The sequence below is a fragment of the Crocuta crocuta genome, unplaced genomic scaffold, assembly GCF_008692635.1.
Source record: "Crocuta crocuta isolate KB4526 unplaced genomic scaffold, BGI_CrCroc_1.0 scaffold205, whole genome shotgun sequence".
NCBI lineage: Eukaryota > Metazoa > Chordata > Mammalia > Carnivora > Hyaenidae > Crocuta > Crocuta crocuta.
The window spans coordinates 2,850,661-2,876,277 of NW_027530644.1; the positions used below are offsets into that span (position 1 = coordinate 2,850,661).

The 25,617-nt window shown below is 38.9% G+C and overlaps 1 protein-coding gene across 2 annotated transcripts in view; it reads left to right on the plus strand.

Moving 5' to 3' along the window:
- PRIM2 (DNA primase subunit 2) overlaps positions 1-25,314 on the plus strand; it is a 329,721-nt gene extending 304,407 nt beyond the window's left edge. For both annotated transcript variants that reach the window (XM_077769099.1, XM_077769100.1), the window contains exons 13-14: positions 14,161-14,229; positions 24,724-25,314. In XM_077769099.1, coding sequence (XP_077625225.1) covers positions 14,161-14,229; positions 24,724-24,948 — 294 coding nt within the window. In that variant the 3' untranslated portion in view covers positions 24,949-25,314. The remainder of the gene's footprint in view (positions 1-14,160; positions 14,230-24,723) is intronic.
- Positions 25,315-25,617: the final 303 nt, after the last annotated feature.

Below are 25,617 nucleotides of genomic sequence, written 5' to 3' on the forward strand. Positions count from 1 at the left end.
TTGTTCTGAGGAGGGGGGAGGTAGACAGCACGCCACAGAGTCCACTACATAGTGTTCACGGATGTGAATGAAACACTGGATGTTCAAGCCAGAAATCAGGAAAACACTCAACACTCTTTCCTGTTTTTGAGTGTTCTTGAATCTGTTCCCTCTTTCATCTCCCTGCCTTCCATAACCGAGGATGTCATCTCACTTTAATTCCTCATTTTCAGTCTAATATGCTTTAATTTCTCCCCATCCTTAAACACTTTGCTGTCCAGTGTCTGCCTCCTTTGCATGTTATTCCCTGCATCTGGGTTGTCCTTACCCCTTTCTTTATCTTGATAGTTCTTACTCATTTATTACAATTTTACTCAGTAGGGCCGCCCTCTGGAAGTTTTGATCACTTTTCCTCCCTTTCCTCTTCTGTAACATCCTGCTTATTGTCCTTCCCTTTGGACTCATTGTGGCTTTATCCTCCCCGAGAGCAGAGATGGTGTCTGTCTTCTGAATAAAATCAGTCTCTAACTACAGTGCCTGGAGTTCATTATAGGATCCTAATGAATGTGGGCTGAATGAATGGAGTAAGCAAATGAATGACTCACTCAATCAGTTCATAGTCTGAAAGCTTATCTGAGAGGCGTTGGCAGAGGCCGCTCTGTGTTTGCATATATTAGCATTTGCCTGCATGTGTAAAACTATATATAGCAATGGCAGATTTCTCCATTTGGATTCAAGTTAATGTGATAGATTATTTTCATTCTCTTCTCCAAAGTGTCTTCAGATATGACTAGAGAAACCTCTCAAGCTCTGTTAACGCCTTGTGGAAGAACTAAATTAGTAATTTTTTTGCTGTGGTACTACATCCTTCCCTCCCTCCCCCAAAAGGCAGAAAGAAATGTAAAGCAACTAATTGAAAAGGTTTTAGTAACAGTGCTCTAAGACTAATTTAAATAGAAGTAAGTTGCTTTGGTGAGGAAAGACATTTTATTACTCAATAAACATTTACTGAGCACTTGACATATCACTGAGTTTTCAGTATGTTCAAATCTGGAAATAGAATGATTAAGAAACTATTTTAGAGCTTTTAGTCTAATGGAGCCAAAAGGCATAATTCACTATAATAAAGTGTGATGAATGCTTTAATAAAAATACATTTAAAGTGCTAGCTGTAGAATCAGAGGGCAGGACCTGCTGAGGGAGAAGTGTGACCTCAGGGAATGCTTCCTGTAGGAAGTGATCATTGCATTGCTTTTGAAAATTGAGTACAAGTTTCCCCAATGGAGGGAAGTGAGGCTTATGAGGCAAAAGGAACACCATTCATTCAACATCCATAAATGATAACAAGGTGATGACTATATTCCAGTTACTGTTTAAGGCACAAGACCTCTGCCTTTATGGAGCTGCTATTCTGTTGGGGGAGACCAACAGTGAAGCAAATTAAGTGTGGTCAGAGGAACCTAGCCAAGACAAGGAAATAGAATAAGACTTGGGGAGGTGAGCCTGTGTAGACAAGGTTGTCAGCATGTGTTTTGAGGAGCCCTAGTCCTGGGAGAGCTATGGAACAGGTTGTGGAGGAAAAATTAGAAGAAGAACACCATCCTGGTAAGTCCTGCTGTAAAGAAACTTAAATAATTCTGGATTGAACTAAACCAAAAAAGCCATTAGACAAGAAAACCCTCTGGGTTATTAGGATTTTGTGAGCTAAAATTCCAAAGAATACATTGTGGGAGGACCTGGACTAGGGTGTAAGGACCCCACTGGCCAGGCAGGGTGGGAGAGGGGCCCAGAGAGGGAGACTTGGGGCCTGATGAACAAGGCCTTTTGGACCATAATGAATTCGTGGCCCGTTTTCGACTGGGAGCCAGCAATGCCAGGATTAGATTTGATTTTAGAAAAGTTACTATGGTGGCAGTTTGGAAGCTGTCTTGAGTGAAGAAAAGAGTAAGTCAAGAAGCTTTTCAATAAAAAAGAAAATGATTACAGCCTGAACAATGGGGAGGAAAGGGTATGTTTTTAGAGACATTTAGAGGTGGAATCGATTCAGTCAGATAACTATGTTTATAAAAAATGAAGAGTGAGTCAGAAAAATTCTTGGCATGTAATGTTTTAAATGAGTGAAAGTACATCTTCAAGAGAGGGAAACTTGCCCCTGATCTGCCAATAAATGAAGGTCACAGCAGAGATCTAAGGTGGCGGCTGGCTAAGCTATGCTGAGTGTGTGAGAAATAGGAGCAAAGTAATATGTTCAAAAGTGTTCCAGACTCTGCATCTCTACCACATTTTCTTTAACCTTTGAAATAAAGGATGGTTAGAAATGAAGTGGAAAAATATCAGCTGGTCTACTTTCGAAAGGTTGAGCTTTTACGAAGAAACAAGCTTGTTATCACTTTTAAATAAGACAGAATATGACCTTGAATTAGAGACAGATTAACTGCATGTCTGATTGGTGAGCACAGCACATCTACCTGTGTAGCACCTGACTCACCAAAGTGAAAGACAGGCAGGTGGCTACGTTCTGCTGCCAGAGAATCATCTGGACCTCACTGGCAGGCTCTGAAACAAAGGGCACAGAGGAAGCTGCAGATGGCAGGGAATAGTAGAGAGCATTAGGAAGAAAGAAGGAAGTGTGACTCAAAGTTATAAAATGTTATCTATATTTCTATTTTAATTTTTTTCTGTGTGTGTGTGTGTGTGTGTGTGTAAATATAAAGATTTCCCATCAGTATTTTGTATATCCTATGTTTGTCAATTAGCTATGATCTATCACCAATGAAGTAAGAAAAATATCACCCAATATGCTCCCCCCTCCTCCACTGCAGGAGTATCTTGGGTGGCCACTCTATTAGAATTCAAAACAAAACAAACAAACAAAAAAAACAAAATCAAAACCAAAACAGTTATTTGCCTTGAGGATGAAGAGGTAGATGAAGTGTAATTAATGCTTTTACGAAACTTAGCAAATACAAGTAAGATGTTTTCTTGTAAAGATGACAAAATGCATTATTTAAAAAAAAAAAGATCTAATCTTCTTCATGGTGGTCAGCTATTAAGAAATAATTTAAAATATAAAGAGAGCAAGGTTAATATTACCAAAATGTAGTTTGATATCACTACTCTTAATTTTTTCTGATCACTGGTAAACTAGAACAATAAATGGATTTTTACGCTTGACATTTTGTACTTTAGTCTGGAAATATTGGCATTAAAAATCAAAAGTCAAACTTCTCTTTGAGCCATAGTTTTAAATCTTCATAGAAATTTTTCTTTAAACAATTTTGTATTTTTGGGATACCTGGGTGGCTCAGTTAAGTGTCTGACTCTTGATATTGGCCCAGATTGCTGAGCATGGAGTCTACCTGGGATTCTTTCCCTCTCTCTCTTTCCCTCCCTCCCCCCACCTCCTGCTTGCTTGCGTGCACACTCACATGTGCGCACACACTCTGTCTCTCAAATAACTTAAAAAATTTTGTCTATTTTCAAATAAGCCTTATTTGATACAATTATTCAAATTTTTTGGTTACATTTTTCTAAAGCAGAGTTAGAAAAACTTCTAGCCAGGGCGCCTGGATGGCTCAGTCAGTTGAGCGTTCAACTTTGTCAGGTCATGATCTCACAGTTCGTAAGTTCTAATGTCGGACTTTGTGCTGACAGCTCTGAGCCTGGGCCTGCTTCATATTCTGTGTCTCCCTCTCTCTCTGCCCCCCAGCCGGCCCCCGATTGCACTCTGTCTCTCAAAAATGAATAAATGTTGAGAGAGAGAGGGGGGGGGAGGGAGGGAGGGAGACTACTACTTCGAACCTAGCCATCAGAATCAACACTTATTTTGATATATACCAGAGGAAATCATGGTATGCTCTTGCTCTTCCAAAATGGAATATGAAACACCTTTTGTGAGCTATAGGTTATACTTTGGTGTTTACAGGCCACATAAGTAGTAAGCTGTGGAGTCCCATTTCATTTACCCCATTCCTCTGGCTTTCTACATTTTCTTCTACCTGATTGTTTAATTTTCCTCTTTGTTTCTTTTTGTCTCCTCCTTCAGAAGTTACTGGCTGAAGGAACACTGCCAAAAAGTACTGTTGCGTAACTACATCTTCATTGTAGCTTCTTTACAAAATTTGTTTGTTTTTTGTTTTTTTTTTTTTTTTTAGTTTATTGTTGAGAAAGAGATAGAGTACATGAGCACAAGTATAGGAGGGGAAGAGAGAGAGGGAGACATAGAATCCAAAGCAGGCCCCAGGCTCTGAGCTGTGTGCACAGAGCCTGACACAGGGCTTAAACTCAAGGAACCATGAGATCTTGACCTGAGCTGAAGTCAAACACATAACCAACTGAACCACCCAGACTCCCCCAGAATTTTATTTTCTTTAAAAAATTTTAACGTTATTATACAGGATTACAACACACAAAATATATATAAACAAGCACAGTATGAAATAATTCCCCATATGCCTCCCTATGCCCAAAGCATATTAAAAAAAAAGAACAAGATTAGGTAGGTAAATTCAGAATTAACACATTATAAAAGCATTACCACAGCCAATATTTCTTCATTCTTGAAAGCATTGAAGAAAATTTTTTAGTTGCAAAGAAAAGCACACCACTATTGGTAAACCCCTAGGTCTTTTTCAAGCTCACAGTAGTCTGGCTGTGAATCAAGCATATATGTCCATTGGCCAGGGACATGGGCTCTTCTGTTAGAACTCAGCACTTTTTAAAAAATGATTACTTGAATTATAATCACACACAAAACGTTAACTGAACCCAACCATTGCTAAGACCCTGAATTTCAAAGAGTAAGGTTGGCGCTCAGTAACCACAGCCTTCATGCATGCCATCCATCCCTGCTTAACCATCCCTGTCAGCCTTTGTGACTTAGCAGTGAGCATTTTCAGCATCTGTGCATTAACACATAAGTGGTCCACCTTCAGAAAAACAAGAGAGTTTCCAAGGACATGTAAAACATTTTGTAAGAACTTAGCTCCTGACGTAGAATTCTTTTCCACAGTCGTCTGCCTCAGGCATCTGTCCTTGAATTTTAGTGTTGTTGTTTTTTGTATTTTTTGTGGTTTTTGTAGGGTTTTGTTTTTTTGTTTTGTTTTGTTTTTGGACCTTTGATCAAAGCTTAGCAACTGTGTTTTGGTTTTGGAGGAGGGGGGTTGTTGTCAAGTTGGTTTCCAAGTAACACCCAGTGCTCATCCAAGTGCCCTTCCCCATGCCCATCACCCCCCTTCCTCTCTCCCCCACTTCCATCAGCCCTCAGTTTGTTCTCAGCATTCAAGAGTCTCTCATGGTTTGCCTCCCTCCCTCTCCCCAACTGTTTTTCCCCTTCTTCTCCCCCATGGTCCTCCGTTAAGTTCCTCCTAATCCACCTATATGTGCAAACATATGGTATCTGTCTTTCTCTGCCCGACTTCTTTCGCTCAGCATAACACCCTCTAGTTCCATCCACGTTGCTATACGTGGCCAGATTTTATTCTTTCTCATTGCCATGTAGTATTCCTTTGTATAAATATACAACTTCTTCTTGATCCATTCGTCAGTTGATGGACACTTAGGTTCTTTCCATGTTTTGGCTATTGTTGAGAGTGCTGCTATGAACATTGGTGTACATGTGCCCCTATGCATCAGCACTCCTATATCCCTTGGGTAGATTCCTAGCAGTGCTATTGCTGGGTCATAGGGGAGTTTTATTGTTAATTTTTTGAGTAACCTCCATACTGTTTTCCAGAGGGGTTACACCAGTTTACATTCCCACCAACAGTGTAGGAGGGTACCTATTTCTCCACATCCTCGCCAGCATCTAGAGTCTTCTGATTTGTTCATTTTAGCCACTCTAACTGGTGTGAGGTGGTATCTCAGTGTGGTTTTGGTTTGTATTTCCCTGATGAGGAGGGATGCTAAATATCATTTCATGTGTCTATTGGCCATCTGGATGTCTTCTTTGCAGAGGTGTCTGTTCATATCTTCTGCCCATTTCTTCATTGGGTTATTTGTTATTTGGGTGTGGAGTTTGAGGAGTTCCTTATAGATTTTGAATACTAGCCCTTTATCTGATACGTCATTTCCAACTATCTTTTCTCATTCCGTCAGTTGCCAGTTAGTTTTATGGATTGTTTCCTTTGCTGTGCAGAAGCTTTTGATCTTGATGAGGTCCCGGTAGTTCATTTTTGCTCTTGATTCCCTTGCCTTTGGGGATGTGTCAAGCAAGAAATTGCTGTGGTTGAGGTCAAGGTTTCCGGCTTTCTCCTCTAGGATTTTGATGGTTTCCTGTCTCACGTTCAGGTCCTTTATCCATTTTGAGTCTATTTTTGTGTATGGTGTGAGAAAATGATCTAGTTTCATTCTTCTGCATGTTGTTGTCCAGTTCTCCCAGCACCATCTGTTAAAAAGGCTGTCTTTTTTCCATTGGATACTCTTTCCCGCTTAGTCAAAGATGAGTTGGCTATACATATTTGTGTCCAGTTCTGAGTTCTCAATTCTATTCCATTGGTATATGTGCCTGTTTTTGTGCTAATACCATACTGTCTTGAGGATTACAGCTTTGTAGTAGAGGCTAAAGTCTTGGAACATGATGCCTCCCATTTTGGATTTCTTCTTCAGTATTACTTTGGCTCTTCGGGGTCTTTTGTGGTTCCATACAAATTTTAGGATAGTTTGTTCTAGTTTTGAGAAGTATGCTGGTGCAATTTTGATTGGAATTGCATTGAATGTGTAGAGTGCTTTAGGTAGTAATGACATCTTAACTATATTTATTCTTCCTATCCATGAGCATGGAATGTTTTTCCATTTCTTTGTGTCTTCTTCAATTTCCTTCATAAGTTTTCTATAGTTTTCATCATACAGATCTCTTGTATCCTTGGTTAGGTTTATTCCGAGGTATTTTATGGTTTTTTGTGCAATTGTGAATGGGAGCAGTTTCTTGATTTCTCTTTCTGTTGCTTCATTGTTGGTGTATAAAAATGCAACTGATTTCTGATGTTGATTTTTGTACCCTGCAACTTTGCTCAATTCATGGATCAGTTCTAATAGCCTTCTGGGGGTGTCTGTCAGGTTTTCTATGTAGAGTATCATGTCGTCTGTGAAAAGTGAAAGTTTGACTTCTTCTTTGCCAATTCTGATGCCTTTTATTTCCTTTTGTTGTCTGATGGCTGATGCTAGGACTTCCAGCACTATGTTAAACAACAGTGGTGAGAGTGGACATCCCTGTCGTGTTCCTGGTCTCAGGGGGAAAGCTCTCAGTTTTTCCCTGTTGAGGATGATGTTAGCTGAGGGCTTCTCATAGACGGCTTTTATGATGTTTAAATAATTTCCTTCTCTCCCGACTTTCTCGAGTGTCTTTATTTTTTTAATGTTTTATTTATTTCTGAGAGAAAGAGAGAGACAACGTGAGCAGGGGAGGGCCAGAGAGAGAGGGAGAAACAGATCTGAATCAGCCTCCAGGCTCTGAGCTGGCTGTCAGCACAGAGCCCAACGCAGGGCTCAAACCCATGAACCACAAGATCATGATCTGAGCCGAAGTCAGACGTGTAACCAACTGAGCCCACCAGGTGCACCTCGACGGTCTTTATTAAGAAGGGATGCTGTATCTTGTCAAATGCCTTTTATGCATCTATCGACAGGTTCACATGGTTTTTATCTTCTCTTTTGTTAATGTGATGTATCACATTGATTGATTTGCGAATATTGAATCAGCCCTGTAACCCAGGAATGAATCCCACTTGATCTTGGTGGATAATTCTTTTTATGTGCTGTTGGATTCGATTTGCAAGTATCTTGTTGAGGATTTTTGCATCCATATTCATCAAGGATATTGGCCTGTAGTTCTCTTTTCTTTGCTGGGTCTCTATGTGGCTTGGGAATCAAAGTGATGCTGACTTCGTAAAATTAGTCTGGAAGTTTTCCTTTGATTTCTATATTTTGGAATAGCTTGAGAAGAATGGGTATTCTCTTTTAAATGTCTGGTAGAATTCCCCAGTCAAGCCATCTGGCCCCGGGCTCTTATTCTTTGGGAGATTTTTGATAACTGATTCGATTTCCATACTAGTTCTGGGTCTGTTCAGATTTTCCATCTCTTCCCATGTGAATATTGGTAATGTGTGTGTGTTTAGGAATTTGTCCATTACTTCTAAGTTGTTCAGTTTGTTGGCTTATAATTTTTCATAGTATTCCCTGATAATTGCATGTATTTCTGAGGGGTTGGTTGTAATCAGTCCATTTTCATTCATGATTTTGTCTATTTGAGTGCTCTCTCTTTTCTTTTTGAGAAGACTAGCTAGAGGTCTGTCTTTTGTTTATTTTTTTCAAAAAACCAACTCTTGGTTTCGTTGATCTGTTCAGTTGGGTTTTTTTGTTCCTATATTGTTTATTTCTGCCCTGATTTTTATTATTTCTCTTTTTCTACTGGGTTTGGGGTGCTCTTGTTGCTCTCCCTCTAGTTCCTTTAGGTGCACTGTTAGATTTTGTACTTGCACTTTTTTAATTTCTTGAATAGGCCTGGAGTGCAATGTACTTTCCTCTTAGGACTGCTTTGCTGCATCCCATAGAGTTTGGATTGTTGTATTTCCATTTTCATTTGTTTCCATATATTTTTAAATTTCATCTCTAATTGCCTGATTGGCCCATTCATTCTTTAGTAGGGTGTTCTTCAACCTCCATGTTTTTGGAGGTTTTCCAGACTTCTTCCTGTGATTGATTTCAAGTTTCAAAGCATTGTTACCTGAAAGGGTGCATGGTATGATCTCAGTTCTTTTAAATTTATTGAGGGCTGCATTATGTCCCAGTATGTGATCTATCTTGGAGAATGTGCCATGTGCACTTGAGAAGAAAGTGAATTCCATGGCCTCAGGATGTAGAGTTCCAAATACATCTGTCAAATCCATCTGGTCCAATGTGTCATTCAAGTCCATTGTGTCTTAGTGATTTTCTGTCTAGTTGATCTATCCATTGCTGTAAGTGGAGTATTAAAAGTCCACTGCTATTAGCACATTCTTATACATAAGATTCTGTTTGTGATTGTTTTATGTATTTAGGTGTTTCCATGTTTGGTGCATGGACATTTATAATTGTTAGCTCTTCCTGATGGATAGACCCTGTAATTATTATATAATGCCCTTCTTCATCCCTTGTTACTTCTTTCCTTTAAATTCCAGTTTGTCTGATATACATATAGCTACTCCAGCTTTCTTTTAACTTCCCGTAGCATGATAGATACTACTACATCCCCTTACTCTCAATCTGAAGGTATCCTGCAGTCTAAAATGAGTTTCTTGTAGACTGCAAATGATGGATTTTGGTTTTTTATCCATTCTGCTACCCTATGTCTTTTGATTGGAGCATTCAGTCCATTTACATTCAGTGATATTATTGAAAAATATGGGTTTAGAGTCATCGTGTCCTTTGTGGGATTCATGCTTGTGGTGGTATCTCTGGTATCATGCGTTCCTTGCAACATTTCCCTCAGTCCTCCTCAGGATTTCTTGTAGGGCTGATTTACTGGTGACAAATTGTTTCAATTTTTGTTTATTTGGAAAATCTTTGATCTCTTCTATTCTGAATGACAGGCTTGTTGGATAGAGGATTCTAGGCTGCATGTTTTTTTCTGTTCATCACATTCAAGATTTCCTGCCATTTCTTTCTGGCCTGCCAAGTTTCAGTAGCTAGGTCTGTAACCACTCTGATGGGTTACCCTTTGTATGTTAGGGCTCTTTTCTCCCTAGCTGCTTTCAGAATTCTCTCTTTGTCCTTATATTTTGCCAGTTTTACTATGATATGTCGTGCAGAAGATTGATTCAAGTTACATCTGAGGGGAGTTTTCTTTGCTCTTGGATTTCAGTGTCTATTTCCTTCCCCAGATTGAGGAAGTTCTCTGCTATAATTTGTTCAAGGACTCCTTCAGCGCCTTTCCCTCCCTCTTCCTCTTCTGGAATTCCTATCGTATGGATATTGTTCCATTTGATTGTATCACTGAGCTCTCAAACTCTCCTTTCGTGTTCCTGTATCAGTTTATCTCTTTTCTCAGCTTCCACTCTTTCTGTAATTGTGTTTTCTAAATCACTTATTCTCCTTTCTGCCTCTTCAATCCGTGCATTGGATGCCTCCATTTTATTTTGCATCTCATTTATAGCATTTCTTAATTCATCATAACTATTTTTAAGCTCCATAGTCTTTGTAGCAGTAGTTTCTCTGATGTCTTCCATGCCTTTTTCAAGCCCAGCGATTAATTTTATGACTGTTGTTCTACATTCTTCTTTAAGTTGCTTATATCTGTTTTGAGCAGTTCTTCAGCTGTCATTTCTTCCTGGAGTTTCTTTGGAGGAGAGTTCTTCTGTATCGTCATTTTGGTTAGCTTTCTATCCCTTGTTAATTTTAAAAGCTTGTTATGCACTCTGCCCCTGCAGGTGCTGCTGTATTAAGGAGGGCTCTTTGTCCAGGNACAGCCTAAAGGCATAAAATCAGAATTCCCAGCCAAATAAAGAGCCAGGTGTATGCAGTGCTGATGGAAGAGCATATACAAAGAGAGAAATGACAGGGTGGGGAAGAAGCAAAATAGGAAATGAAATGACCAGGCAGAGAGACTAAGAGGCTTGATTCAAAGGAAGAAATCATAGAATATGTTTAGAGGCAAGGAGAAAGAAATGAAGGTAATGTTACTCAGAAACTAGTCTGATTACTCCAGAGAGAGAGAAAAAGGTAGCGGTGGAGGTGTAGAATGTACATCTAGAGAATGGATTAAATGTGACTGTTTTAGCAAACCAGTGACCAGAGTGCCCAGACCAGCAGAGTGGATGGTTACGAATGAGAAAAGGGAGAATATATCTGAATAGAAAGAATTATTTAGGGTTAATCATGGCAGTGCATCCATTTTTGTCTTGCCCTGGGCTCTGGTAAGAAAGAAAAAAAAAAAAAACAGGTCTCTAGCAGGGATGGGCATGGTTTGGTGTAGGCTGGTCTCACCTCCACTGTGTCCAGCTGGCTGCTCCCTGAGGCCCTGCCTTGGTGGTTGTGGGGAGAAAAATGGCAGCACCCCAGTCCCTTCTGGAACCAAGTGTTGCAAATCACTCCTTTGCGTCCGATCTCCCTGTGCTGGAGTCGTAGCCAAGGTGGGCTGAGTTCTATGCCCCACACCCCGCCTCGTTTCCAGGTCCCAGTCCACGTGCTTTATTGATACTGCCTGAAACACAATCCAGCAGGTCGCTGCTTCCCTGCTGCCGAGGGTTGGGGGGTGGGGGGCGGGTAGCGGCACAGCCTGGGATCACAGCCTGGGATCTGCAGCCTCAGGCCCGCAGCATCCTCACCACTGGGGATGATGCTGGGAGTGCAGCAGAGTAGTTTTTCCTGGCGCCCTCTGGGCCCCTGGGCACCTAGTTCAGAGTCAGCACCCCAAGTAGAACTAAAAACACTCTCCTTCCAAGCTGAGGTTTTTCTCTTCTCCAGGGACAGTTCTATGAGCAGTTTCAGCTGCTCTTTCTTTTCCTCTGGACTCACTGCGGCTGCCCGGAGCAGGGCTCCCTCCTCTCCCTCCATGTTTCTGGTCCTGGCCCCTTTTATCTTTCCCAGTTCTCACTCATGCAGTTATGAGGGTGCCTTCCCAGTGTACTCTGTCTCTTTCTCTTCCCAAACTCCTGTGACTCAGTGTCCTATGACTTCAGGCCTTGTCTGTTTGAGAGATGGGTGCAAGCGAAATGCACGGAGCTCCCTACTCCACCATCTTGCCTCTACTCTCTTGGTGTTTTTTGTCAAGTTTTTGCTCCTATTTCACAAACTGATTTTAGCATATTGCTGATACCTCAGTTCTCTTTTCTTTTGATTTTTAGCTTTGTATTTCCTGCCTTGGAGTCACCCAATCCATTGACAGATTATACCAGTGCCATCCTCAGCATACCTGTAGACTATCTTAGTATAGCATTTGCTAGTGAGGTTTGTATCAGAAAAATTTAAGAAAATTCGGTGCAGGAAGAGTCCCAAGTTGCACTCCACATAGAAATGGTAGAACAGGGGCACCTGGGTGGCTTAGTCGGTTAAGCGTCCGACTTTCACTTAGGTCATGATCTCGCAGTTCGTGGGTTCGATCCCCGCGTCGGGCTGTGTGCTGACTGCCAGCTCAGAGCCTGGAGCCTGTTTCAGATTCTGTGCCTCCCTCTCTCTCTGACCCTCCCCTGCTCACGCTGTTTCTCTCTTCTAGAAATAAATAAAAACATAAAAAAAAAAAAAAAAGAAATGGTAGAACAGGGGCAACTGGGTGGCTCAGTTGGTTAAGCAACCGACTTTGGCTCAGGTCATGATCTCACCTTTCGTGGGTTCAAGCCCCGTGTCAGGCTCTGTGCTGACAGCCAGCTCAGAGCCTAGAGCCTGTTTCAGATTGTGTCTCCCTTTCTCTCTGACCCTCCTCTGCTCATGCTCTCTCTCTCTCTCAGAAATAAATAAAACATAAAAAAAATTTTTTTAATCCTTTTTTAGTTTAAAAAAAATGTTTCCCAAATATATATATATATATTAGAATATATGTATATAATGTTACATATTTACTTTCCAAGGAAGATATTTAAATATATGCATATAAGCTCATATATATACTTAAATATATATCTTAATGTGTATATACATAGAATATGATGTTGGATTTATTGTTGTGTTTTTACATAAAAGAGCTTTGTTATATATCACACAGTTGAGCTTTTTGTTTATATCTGTGAATTCTTTTCTCTTCAGGTAATTTACAGTATCATTTAAACTTAACTAAAGTTTGAAGGCTTTGCTTCTCCAAAATTGCAGTTCACAGATGTTCCTTCATGGTATCATTGATGTTTGCAAATAATCAATTACAAGTTCATCTCAACACAGTTTGAATATCTGTATGTAAAAACATTGGAGAATATGAGCTCAGAGTGTTAGAATTACTTTCAAAACTGTTGCTTTCTTCAGTTTTAAAACTTTATAGCCATTCATTTTAAATTGATTTATTTTTCATTTCTGCTCTAATGAATTCAAGAAAAATGACAGGTCAAATAAGCAGCATCCTGGGTGCTGTGATTGGTTGGCATTTGTATAGGTCTTTCATAAAGGATTTAATAAAAGGTGACCTGAAATTCAGAAATTCAGAAATGTAATCTATAAGACAATAAGAGAAAAACAGTTCTTTTAAGCACCCTGTCAGTACTGTATGATTCCTGCTCTGTAACTGTAATAATTTTATGTATCTGTCAAAAGATGTAAGCTATATTCAGTAATGAGGACTGCAGAAATTTGAGACTTCATGTACATTTCTTGTTGTCACAGGAAGGTCAGCCTTTTGAAAAGGCATAGAAATGAACATTTCTCCAGAATTATATTTCCCTTCATTTTAGGCTATCTCTTAATTCCAGCATTTTTACTGTGTTTGATAAACAGGCCAAATATACATTTTATTTATTTGGCAGGGGAGGTGATGAAACTTTACAAATTTCAACTAGCATTGCACTTGGCTGATAAGAATGGGAGTTGGTACCGCTCTGAAGAGATTACATGAAGTAGAATTGGAAAGCAAATTGTATTTACAAAAGATAGGATGATGTTCCTAATAGGTGTTCAGAATAGACTGTTCACTCTCATATTCTGCTGAGCTTTACTAGAAATAACTTCGTTTCAAAAAAAGAACAAATCTGATTGAAGGTAAAAGCATTCCCTCTCCACAGACACTCGTCCAAAGGACTTACGTTAAATTTTCCTGATGGGCACACAGCTGTATTTTGGGCTGTATCTGTATAAACTGGTAATGTGGAAAATAAAAATCTAAATAGTATACCTGATTGCTTCATGCACCATTTAGATTACTAGATTTATATCTATAATTGTGGGAGAGAAGTTGCAATATGATGTTCTGACAATAACTGTCAAAGTCACAATACTAGGATCTGTTTTCATCTCGTTGTCAAGATAAAGTTATTGAAATTCACAGTTGGTAGGTCAGAAAGATCACTTACTATCTCTTGTCATCTGTAGCTTAATGCTGACCTAAGCGGCTAGTGTATAACGTCAAAATTACCACAGTGCCCAGGCTGCAGAAGTACAACATGCTACATGATTTAATGCATTTCCTGTCTGGAATAACGATTATGAAAAGGCCAACAGCCATGAGCTACAGTGGTTTACAGAGACTTAGTTTCTAATTTTGCTTTCTCTTTTTCCAATTCATTTTAGATTTTGGATTTAGTAAAAGGGACACATTACCAAGTAGCCTGTCAGAAGTACTTCGAGATGACACATAATGTAAGTACATTTTTAAACTTTATCGCCTAATCCTTTGTTTTGTTGTTATTCTGTGTTTTATTCAGGGTTTTTAGTTGCAGCTCCAGCTATTTTCACCAGAAAGGGATTTATCACATGGTATTAGGTACCTTATAAAATTGATAGATAGGTCAGAGAATTAAATTAGGAATCTACAGACCCAGAAATACCGTAACAAAGAGAAGCTACACAATGAGAAAACCTTACTGTACTTCAGCTGCCACCCACCCCTTCATGTCTAGGGCTGAGACCAAGGGTCAGTAACTTTTTCAGGAAAGTGCCAGATTGTAAAAATTTTAGACTTTCTTGTCCATGTGGTCTCTGTCAAAAACTGCTCATCTCTGCCGTTGTAGTCCAGAGTAGCCATAGACAATATATAAATGAAGGAGATGGCTGTGTTCCAATAGAACTTTATTTACCAAAACAGATAGTGGGCCAGATTTGACCAATGGCCTTAGTTAGCCTAATCTTGGAGTAGCTGTGGAACAGTTGCCCTCAGGTGCCTAGAAAAACCAGAGGCTTTTGCTGTCTTCCCTGTAGAAAATCTGACTCTTTTACTTCTGGCTGCCACCTCGTGTTACCCTTAGTTCCCATATCTCGTATTTACCTGCATGGCTGAACTTCATTACATGTAGGACCCATGACTTCAGGGGACTCAGGGAAACGTGTTTGGTTTTTCCCTCGTCAGCCTCTTTTCCCATGCTGCTCTAGTACAGGCATACATTGCAGACATGGGTTCGGTTCCAGACCACCATGATAAAATGAACCGAATGCATTTTTTGGTTCCCCAGTATAGATGCCACTTATGTTTCCATTATTCTGTAGTCCATTAAGTATGTAATAGCATTATGTCTAAAAAATGTACATACCCTAATTAAAAAGTACAGCTAAAAAATACCATAATCTGAGCTTTCAGCAAGTCATAATTTTTTCAGTGGTGGAGGTTCCTCCCTCCGTGTTGATGGCTGCTGATGTTCAGGGTGGTAGTTGCTGAAGGCTGGAGTGGCTGTGGCTGGTTTTAAAAATAAGACAACAGAGAAGTTTGCCGTATCAACTTGACTTTTTTTCATGAATGCTTTCTCTGGCATGCGGTGCTGTTTGATAGCATTTTGCCCACAGTAGAGTATCTTTCAAAATTGGAGTCTGTCTTTCCAAACCCTGCTGCTGCTTCCTCAGCTAGATTTATGTCATGTTCTAAATCTTTGGTTGTCCTTTCAACAATCTTTCCAACATCTTCACCAGGAGTACATTCCATATCATGAAACAACTTTCTGTGCTCATCCACAAGAAGGCTCTTTTGTCTACATTGAAAATCTGTTGGTTTAGTGTAGTCCCTTCATTTATTATCTTAGCTACATCTTCTGGATAGCCTGCTGCACGTTCTGTATTAACACTTGCTGCTTCGCCTTGCATTTTGATGTTACACTTTGCTGCTTTCCTTAAGCTTCATGAACCAACCTTTGCTAGCTTCACACTTTTCCTCAGTAGCTTCCTCACCGCTCTCAACTTTCATGAGATTGAAGAGAATTAGGGCCTGGCTCTGGATTAGCTTTGGCTTAAGGGAATCTTGTGGCTGGTGTGTCTTCTGTCCAAACCACAAAAACTTTCTCCATATCAGCAATAGGGCTGTTTTGCAGTCTAATCATTTGTGTGTTCACTGGGTTGGTACTTTTAATTTCCTTCAAGAACTTTTCCTTAGCTAACTGGCACAAGAAGCCTAGCTTTTGGCCTATCTCAGCTTTCAACATGCCTTCCTCAGTAGGCTCTAAGAGATGTGAGACTCTTCCTTTCACTTGAATGCTGAAAGGCCATTATAGGGTTCTTAATTGATCTACTTGCAGTATTGCTGTGTCTCAGAGAATAGGTATGCTGGAGGAAAGAGAGACAGACAGGAGAATGGCCAGTTAGTGGAGGAATCAGGTACAGCATTTATCAATTTAAGTTTCACATCTTATAAGGGCATGGTTTCTGATGCCCCAACACAATTAAAATAATAATGTCAAAGATTACCATAATAACAATAATAATAACAAAGTTTGAAATATTGTAAGAATGACCAAAATGTGACAGAGAGACATGAAGTGAGCAAATGCCATTGGGAAAATGTTGCCAATAGACTTCTTCAATTGCAGGGTTGTCACAAATCTTCAATTTGTAGAAAACACCATTACCTGGGAAATGCAATAAAACAAAATATGCCTGTATAAGAAGACCTAGTAGGTTCTGAAAGGTGTAAAGCAAGAGTCACAACTAAGAGGTCTACAGAGGTCAGGCAAATAACCCAAAAAAAATAAAGGTGGGGGCACCAGCATGACTCAGTCATTTAGATATCCACCTCTTGGTTTCAGCTCAAGTCATGATCTCACAGTCATAAAATCAGGCCCTGCATCAGGCTCTGTACTTAGTATAGAGCTTGCTTAAGATTCTATCTCCCTCTCCCACACTCTCTTTAAAAAAAAAGTTGAGGGTGGCTGAGATTAATACGAGAGAGTATGGGAGGCACCATGGTGTGCTGATGAATTCACGTCCTGTTAGGGGCATTCACATGGACACATTTAAAGACCTGTATACAGGTCATTAGAACACATCTGCAGGTGAAATTCTGCTCACTGACCCCCTGTTTGCAACTACTCGTCCTGATTATGGCTTCCTAACCTAAGACAGACATCCAAGAATGGACTTGAAAGTCCATGCACCTGAGACATTTTTTTCTGTGAGTGTATGTGTGCATTTTGGGGGAGTCTGTTATTTATCAGCTTTCAAAGGGATTCATCCATGATCCTCCCACAAAAGATGTTGCATTCTTTGAATTCATCATCAGCTACCATGCCATGCTGTTTTATAATCATTTTAATTTTTTCTATTTAGTCTTTATGCAATAGTTTTTCTATTGTGGTTACATAATAGCAGAATCTCTTACAGTATAAAATATTTCATAGGAAAAGTATATCCTTTAATATTACCAATAATGAATACAGTACTATTAACCAACATCTATTAAATTCTTCACACATACAGCACTAAGCACTTTGACCAGATTAGCTCTTTTGATCCATACTACAGTATTACAGTGAGGTACTATTCTTACTCCCATTTATGAGTAAAGTTTAGAGAAGCTGAGCGACCTGTGCAAAGTCATACTGCTTATAAGAGATGGACTTGGATTTAAATTTGACTCTCAAGTAAGTCATTAAAGCTTATGAGCCTAGCCATGACTGTGTACTTCTATGGAATCTGATACTGTATCTGCAATAATGACTGTGAGGTCACTAGCATTTTCTTGTCTAGATTCATGAGTCAACCATCATAGTTTATAACAAAAAGAAAAAACAAAAAAAAACCACCCTGAAAACCAGCAGTTCTACATGACTTTTCCTGTGAGTCTTCTCTTCTATTACACCTGACTATTGAAAATATAACTGTTACTTAAAGCCATAAAGACTTTGTTTTCACAAAATTTTTTTAATGTTTGTTTATTTTGGGGGCAGAGAGAGAGGGAGACACAGAATCCAAACCAGCCTCCAGGCTTTGAGCTGTCAGCACAGAGCCTGACGTGGGGCTCAAACCCACGAACCGTGAGATCATGACCTGAGCCAGAGTCAGACGCTCAACTGACTGAGCCACCCAGGCACCCCTGTTTTCACAAAATGTAAAGGACTAAATAAACATCACTAAAATAGTATACAAGCACAAATTCTCATTAGTTTTAGCAACATCGGAATCTCACCAGATAAGCCACATGCGTTTGATATTTTCACCAGCAGTTTTGAATTAACCTTTTCCTTAAAGACCACATTCCTTAATTTGCCTACTCAGCTTGAGAGTTTTAATTTCAGACGTGTTCTTAATTATTTGTGGACTCTTTTGAATAAGATGCCTCAGAACTTCCACAAATTAAGGTCTATTATTCAACCTCTTTCCTTTTTTTAAAATAAGATGTGAAAATTAGATTTAAACATTGAGTTTGTGACATAATCACAAAAAAATGAGAAGAAATTTTTAGTTCCCAGATCTGCTTTTGTAGTATCTACTGAGTATTCTATTCATGTAGGAATATTACTGCTATGGGCAATTTTAAAACTTGCCTTAGATTAGTGAAGATATTGAAAAGATGTATGTCTAAATCCTCCCACATATAGTTTAAGCCACATAAAAATCAATGGAATAAAAAGGCTGTTTGAATTCACTAGATGTCTCATTATAGATTTTTAGTTGTCAATATCTATTATTTTTTCTCATTAAATTAAAACTAGAATCCATTTTTATTGTCAGTTTTCTGCCATGCTGCCTGCCGCCCTTAACAAAATTTTTAAAGCTATGTTTATTTTCCTGAGGACTTTGCAATCAAACTCATTTTAACGAAAGTTTTGAAAATGAACCAGTTAATTGGTACCATTTACAGCCACACTATGATGGTTCCATATGGCTTTTTTGGTAATACCAGCTGCCTCATTATAAGCTGTCATTGCAAAATTTCTTGATTAAAACCCAAACATCCCATAGGTAAAACAATATTGCTTCCATTCCTTCATTTGCTGTGGCAGAAATATGAGACCTGTGTTTGTGTGGAGGTCATTGTGTGCAGAACATGTTGATTCCAAGCAAATGTTTGAGAGAGATTCCATTAGTAGATGTCAAAATCTGGGCTGCTTGAAATCTGTTTTCCTCGGTGTTTTTAGGGAGCAGTGTTTATACTGTGGTCTGTTTTTTTCTTTTGGTATGCTCCATGTGTAAATGAAAACATTAGGCCTTGTGTGGATTAATCTCCGAATTGTAATTGAAAATCATTTCTTTAGCAAACTGAGTCATTCTTGATGCTTATTTTCCAAATATCTGAGCATAATTTTTTCCCACCATATAAATCTTTGCAGAAATCTTATTAAATTCTGTCACATTTGCCTGCAATCTTAAACAGGATACACCAAATACAATTAAGGTCTTTTGTAATAACTCAGGATCATTATTATGGATATCAATTAGAGTACTGGGCTAGAAGCCATCATCGCCTCTCTCTTGGATCACTGTAGTAGCTTCCTAACTCATTTCCCACTATCTACAACACATGTACCATTCTACGTCTTTACCCTCCACACAGCTGTTGGAATGATCTCTAAAATCGAGGAACATGATTACTTTAGTAAACTGCTTTAAAAAAAAAAAAAAGAAAAACCCTTAAAGGCTTCCCAATTGCCCTGAAGATGAAATCCAAAATTAATAATGTAGCCTATAAAGGCCTTCACCCCATTCCCTTCTTCTGGACACCAACTACACTGATATTATTTCATATCCCTTACAGTACTTCAGGACTATTAACCTACTATGGTAGAATGCAAATGAATCAAAGTATTTCCCTTTCTCACTAGTGAACACAATGTATAAAACATATTAAAAATGATCCACCACAAAGGAAAATATCACCAATAGCAACCAATTAAGAAAAATGGCAATCAAAGAAACAGAAAATACTCAGTGTTTCCAAATCTAGAATGTTCCTACTATTTTAAAAATAAGGAGTAAAGAAAATAGCTGCTGACTTTTGAGCAGAAATAAGTGAAAATGGGGGTTTTCAGTGGGAAAGTTTGCTTTCTCTATTCTCCTAAATTAATTTTGAAGTAAAATCTGTTTTTGTTGGGGGGTGGGGGGAGGAGCATAAACCAAAGTTAATCTTTCTGGACAAGTCGAAAGGAAACTGAATGCCAGCCATTATGCTTCCTTCAGCCAGAAGGAAAGAAAACATTTAAAAGACAACCTATCTCAGAAAGAAATATAGTCCAGCATATAGAAGGAAATGCTTCACAATTTCATCATGCTATCAAGTCACTGAAGTAGACCATAAGTTCAGTAAAATGGGTTAATTATTATCAAAATGAGTTACTAAAGTGCAATCCCAAACCTAAGAGAGACAGTTGAAACCCAAACATCACATAGATACATGGTACGTGCCATTGATTCAGGACCCTTGTCACTGTTTTTGTTGGTTAATAAGAATATTAAAATGGAATAAAAATGCATTTTTAAACAGTATATCTTAAAGTTAAAAACATTTAAAGGTCTTTTATTCATCTTATGATGTATGGGCAAGGTGTCTTGTTTGACTATGGTTTTGAGATTGTATTTCAATTTTTTAAGCTTATTTTGAAAGAGAGCAAGCAGGGGGAGGGGGAGAGACTATCCCAGGCAGGCTTCGTATGTCAATGCAGAGCTCCAACCGGACTCAGTCTCACAAACTGTAAGGTTATAACCTGAGCTAAAATCAAGAGAATAGATGCTTATCCAACTGAGCCATCCAGGTACCCCAGAATTGAACTTTTTTTTTAATTAACTATACCCAAAATATACCATCACCAATTTCCGGTTCAGGTTTCTTTCAAGTAGAAGAGGAAGCTACAGACACATATAAAGCAATATGATCTTTTTCCCTTAACTTTTGGGAACTCAAACTTTTTTGTTATTGTTGTTTTGTTTGTTTTTTTAAATATTTTATTTATTTTTGAGAGAGAGATAGAGACAGCATGAGCAGGGGAGGGTCAGAGAGAGAGGGAGACACAGAATCTGAAACAGGCTCCAGGCTCTGAGCTGGCTGTCAGCACAGAGCCCGATGCAGGGCTCAAACCCACACACCGTGAGATCATGACCTGAGCTGAAGTCAGACACTCAACCAACTGAGCCACCCAGGCGCCCCTCTCCCCAAATTGTTTTTTGTAATGTTTGTTTATTTTTGAGAGAGAAAACAGAGTGTGAGCCAGGGCAGGGTTGTGGACAGAGAGGGAGATACAGAATCCGAAGCAGGCTCCAACTTTTGAGCTGTCAACACAGCCTGATGTGTCACTCAAGCTCATGAACTGCAAGATCATGTCCTGGTCCGAGGTCTGAATCTTAACTGAGCCTCCCAGGAGCCCCTCAACTTGATTTTTTTAGGTGACTTGCTTTTTTTGAGCCTTTCTAATCAGAGCAATTAGATTTTATAGAACCAACAACTTTATTTTTACACTCCTGTTTTCTTTGGTTTTCCCCATAGCAACTTTATTATTATTAATATCTCTATTTCATTGATGAGGAAACCAAGGTTTATAATTATTATATTTCATTTTGTCCAAACTGAAGTTTATTTTAATCCAGATAGTCCTCTTCGTGAAAATAGATGTTCTGAGAATTTTAACATGTTGAAACATTAGGTGTAGAAAATCTCCAATGTAATTATAGCACAAAGTGCTAGATTTTTTTTTACATAAACTAATACCACTATGTTTTTTATAGTTTTATAGCCAAGTTTAGCACTACAAATAATGTATGATTGGGGCGCCTGGGTGGCTCATTCAGATGAGCATCTGACTCTGGCTCAGGTCATGACCTTACAGTCCATGAGGTCAAGCCCCGCGTCAGGCTCTGTGCTGACAGCTTAGAGCCTCGAGCTGCTTCAGGTTCTGTGTCTCTGTCCTTCCACTGCTCACACTCTGTCTCTCTCTCAAAAATAAATAAAAAACATTTTTAAAAAATTTAAAAAATATTATGATGCGATTATAAGTTTGTTTGACTTTGCATAAAACCTCTTAAAACAGATTTCAGAGCAATTAAGTGATCTGGTCAAAGGCCTTAATTATAATTTAGACAAAACCATGACTTTGCATAAACCAGGTAATCTCTTTAGGCTTCCATGTTCCTAGTTTTACCTGTAGGAGGTTCAATTGAAGGGATTCTCAAAGTCTTTCCAATCTCTTATGTTCTCTATTTATAAAACATAAAGCCTTGTGATTGATATATGTTACAAAATAAACTTTCCATGAAACATTTTGTAAAATGCAAACTTTATATTGGATCTCCCAGTTTTTAATGAACTGGGTGAAAAATCGAATATAATGAAGTTCACAAATGACTCCATTGTTAATAAAAATTATAGATTTATCATAAAACATTCAGGAAACATTTTAAAATTAAGCAGCAAAGTAGCAGATAAAAATTGTTCTAGTGATGTGAGTAATAACTCTTAAAAGGAATTATTCTATACACTACCAATCTACTATACACTGAATTTAAATTTATTTTAAATTATTGGCTGAGCAGGTATCAGCAGCTGACTAAAGAGAATCAGAGAAGCCTGGGGTTTTCAAGTAACACCTTGTTTCTCTTTATTGGTTCACCTGGTAAAAGGGTTAATTCTGAACCATGACATCTGTTCTTTTAACCCCCTTCTAATCCATTTTAATCCATCATAAAATTATACATTGCTTTAATCACATCACCTCCCCTCTTAAGGATTTTTAGTGACTCCCTGATGCCTACAAAATTAGGGCTAGACTGCCTCCCCTGGTTTTCAAGGCTCTCTGAGGTCCAGCCCCAGCCTCTGTTTCCAACTTCATTTCCTATTATTCCCTTTTATATGCCTTTTACACCAAGCCATCTGATCCACTTGCTTTCCAGGGACACTCCTGCTTACCTTGCTCATGTGGCTCTGCTGTTTATATTAACCTTGACCTCATTATCCCAGCTTTTCACCCTCTCTGTCTTCCCAAATTCAACTCATATAGCACTTCTCTCACAAAACCTTCCTTGATCTCCCCAGCTGGAATTTCTCTCTAATGTGGAGATAATAAGGCTTTATCTGTGACCCTTATCACTCTTTTATTCTTGATAGAGGTTTTTAAGTATATGACTTACTTTACTAGGCTGGAAATTTCTTTAGACTTAGTCAAATGCATTCTTGTGTGCTGAAAATCTACCAGCTCCTGATGCAGCCTGCTACACAAGAAGTCTTCAGTCAATATGTGGCATATATGACTGGTATACACTGTTGGTTCTGGGCTCAACTCACCAAATATTTAGATACCTACTGTATGCAAATCACTTCAGTACAAAGAGTGAGACAAAGAAGTTGAAGACAGATGAATAAAAAAAGTGTCATGGCTTCTCAGTTTGTAAAAAACTTTGAAGTGAAAATAACAGACAAACCAGCAAGTAACTGCAGTAAAATGGTATCATTTTGTTGTCGGCTTCAACTGCAGAAGGCTGGGAGGGCAGAGGTCCAACATGTCATCAGTTCAATCCAGCCCACTGGTTGAGTGTGAAGAAAGTGACTCGTGTAGATGCTTTACACTTTAGGTCACAGCCCAGGAGTTAGTAAAGGTTTATACAACTTAAGAAATGAATACACTATAAAATTATTGACCTTGGCACAAGGACATAACAGAGCATACTGGTTATGAGCATGGGCTCAGCTAATTCATATCCCGTCTCTGGCCCTGCCAGTGTGTGATCTCAGGTAAGTTATTTAACTTCTCTCTAAAGTGGGAAAATACTGATAATTTACCTTCACAGGGCTCTTAGTGGAAGCTAACTAAATATATGCCTGTGTGTGAATGGGTACATAGGGGTGTTTAATGCCACTTAGAATAATGTCTGGCACATAGTAGGCATTAAATAAGTGCTTGTTAATATTAAGGAATATATTTTTCTTCATTAATAAATGTTAGAATTGAAATTAGAAAAAAGTACTTGCTAAATGTTTAAATACAAAAAGTATTAATACCCTTTTAAACCGTCATTGAATAGTAAAGGCAGAGGGTAATGGGTAATTGAAATGATATTCAAGATTTAATGTAAAGTTTAGTGATAGTATTTGAGAAAAGAAATAACATAATAGTATGAACCTGGTCATGTTTGCATTAAGTCCCACTGAAAATTACAAAAAGGAAGAAACTTTATATAGAGAGAAAGAGCAGGGAAAGCTCAAGACTGGAATGAAGAAATTACATTAGGTTGCTTTTTCAGTGTTTACAATACTAAATGGGATTACATAGGTCAGATTTATAAGTATACTCTAAAATATGAGTGGTATCAGGGACCAGTATCAAAACAGTGTATGTTTATATCCGCTCCTGTGGTCCTGGAATGTTTATTTTTTAATGTTTTATTTGAGAGACAAAGCACGAGCAGTGGAGGGGCAGAGAGAAAGAGAGAAGGAGACAGAATCAGAAGCAGGCTCCAGGCTCTAAGCTGTCAGCACAGAGCCTGATGCCCGTCTCAAACCCATGAACTGTGAGACCATGACCCGAATGAAGTCGGATGCTCAACCAACTGAGCCACCCAAGTGCCCCAGTTCTGGAATGTTTAAGGATTATATCCTCCTCTTTTTTTTTTTTTTTAATAACAAAATATTTATTGACAATGTGGCAGGCACTTTGCTTAGCCCTCTGAGATGTTGAGTAAGAGGTAGATCTGGAAGTAAAGTTGGATAGGGAACTGGAACTAAGAGCAGAGGTTTGGGTTGGAAATACAAATGCAAGAGCCATTAATGTTTAGGTAGTAGTTGAAGCACCCTCTGAATGAAATCATGTAAGTACTGAATTGAGTGTTATGACTGAGAACTATTAGGTTCCATGTTTTGGTCATTAGTTTTTGAACAAGGTCTAGAATGGTTTATGAAGCCCTTTTGTTTATACCTTTGTTTCTGTTAATATATACATTTGCTTTCTTGTATAGGTGGATGATTGTGGCTTTTCTTTGAGCCATCCTAACCAATTCTTTTTTGAGAGCCAACGGATTCTAACTGGTAGTAAAGACATCAGGAAGGAATCCATCCAACCAGAAGTTCCTCAACCCAGACCAAGTGTCCAGAAAACCAAGGATGCATCCTCTGCCCTGGCCTCTCTAAACTCCTCTCTGGAAATGGATATGGAAGGTCTAGAGGATTACTTCAGTGAATGATTGATTCTTGAGCACTTAAGAAACCTTTTCCCTCGCTAGCTTTCATTTCTTTCCAGATTTTGCCTATTTCTTTGTCTACTCCCTCCAACCCACCACAGTTCATCCTCTGGAAAGCAGGCTTACAGGTAAAAACAAAGGCCTACATTATATTTCGCTTTGACAAAAGGGAAAAGGAAGAATTTCTCTTGAAATCTAACACTTTAGTGGTATGATCGGAGTCCTGTTTTAAGAGACAAAACAGCTTTCTAGACTGGTTATAGTTTCCTAGGGACAGTAGAACTAAAAACTATGATTTTCTTAATGCTTACCACTGTAATTTACCTAATCCTTTTCTGGACCATTTTTGTCAATAAATATAAAAATACATATTAATGTGTCTGTGTAGTTGAAGGAGTCATGTTATGAGGAGGTATCCAAGATGGTGCCAAAAGAAGACCCTGAATTCTTCTATGCAGGCCATGCCCAACCTACACCTACGTGTACAGCAGTTCTTTCTGAAGACCTAAAGGCTGATGAACAGCTTCTGCACAACAAAGGGTGGAGAGGGGCTACACACAGAAGGGTAGGAGAGCTGGAGACACAGTACTGATGGGAACGCCACTCCCAAAGCAGTAGGAAGGGACAGCACTGAAGGGCTTGGATGCAGACTTGCCCAACCTGGGGCACAAT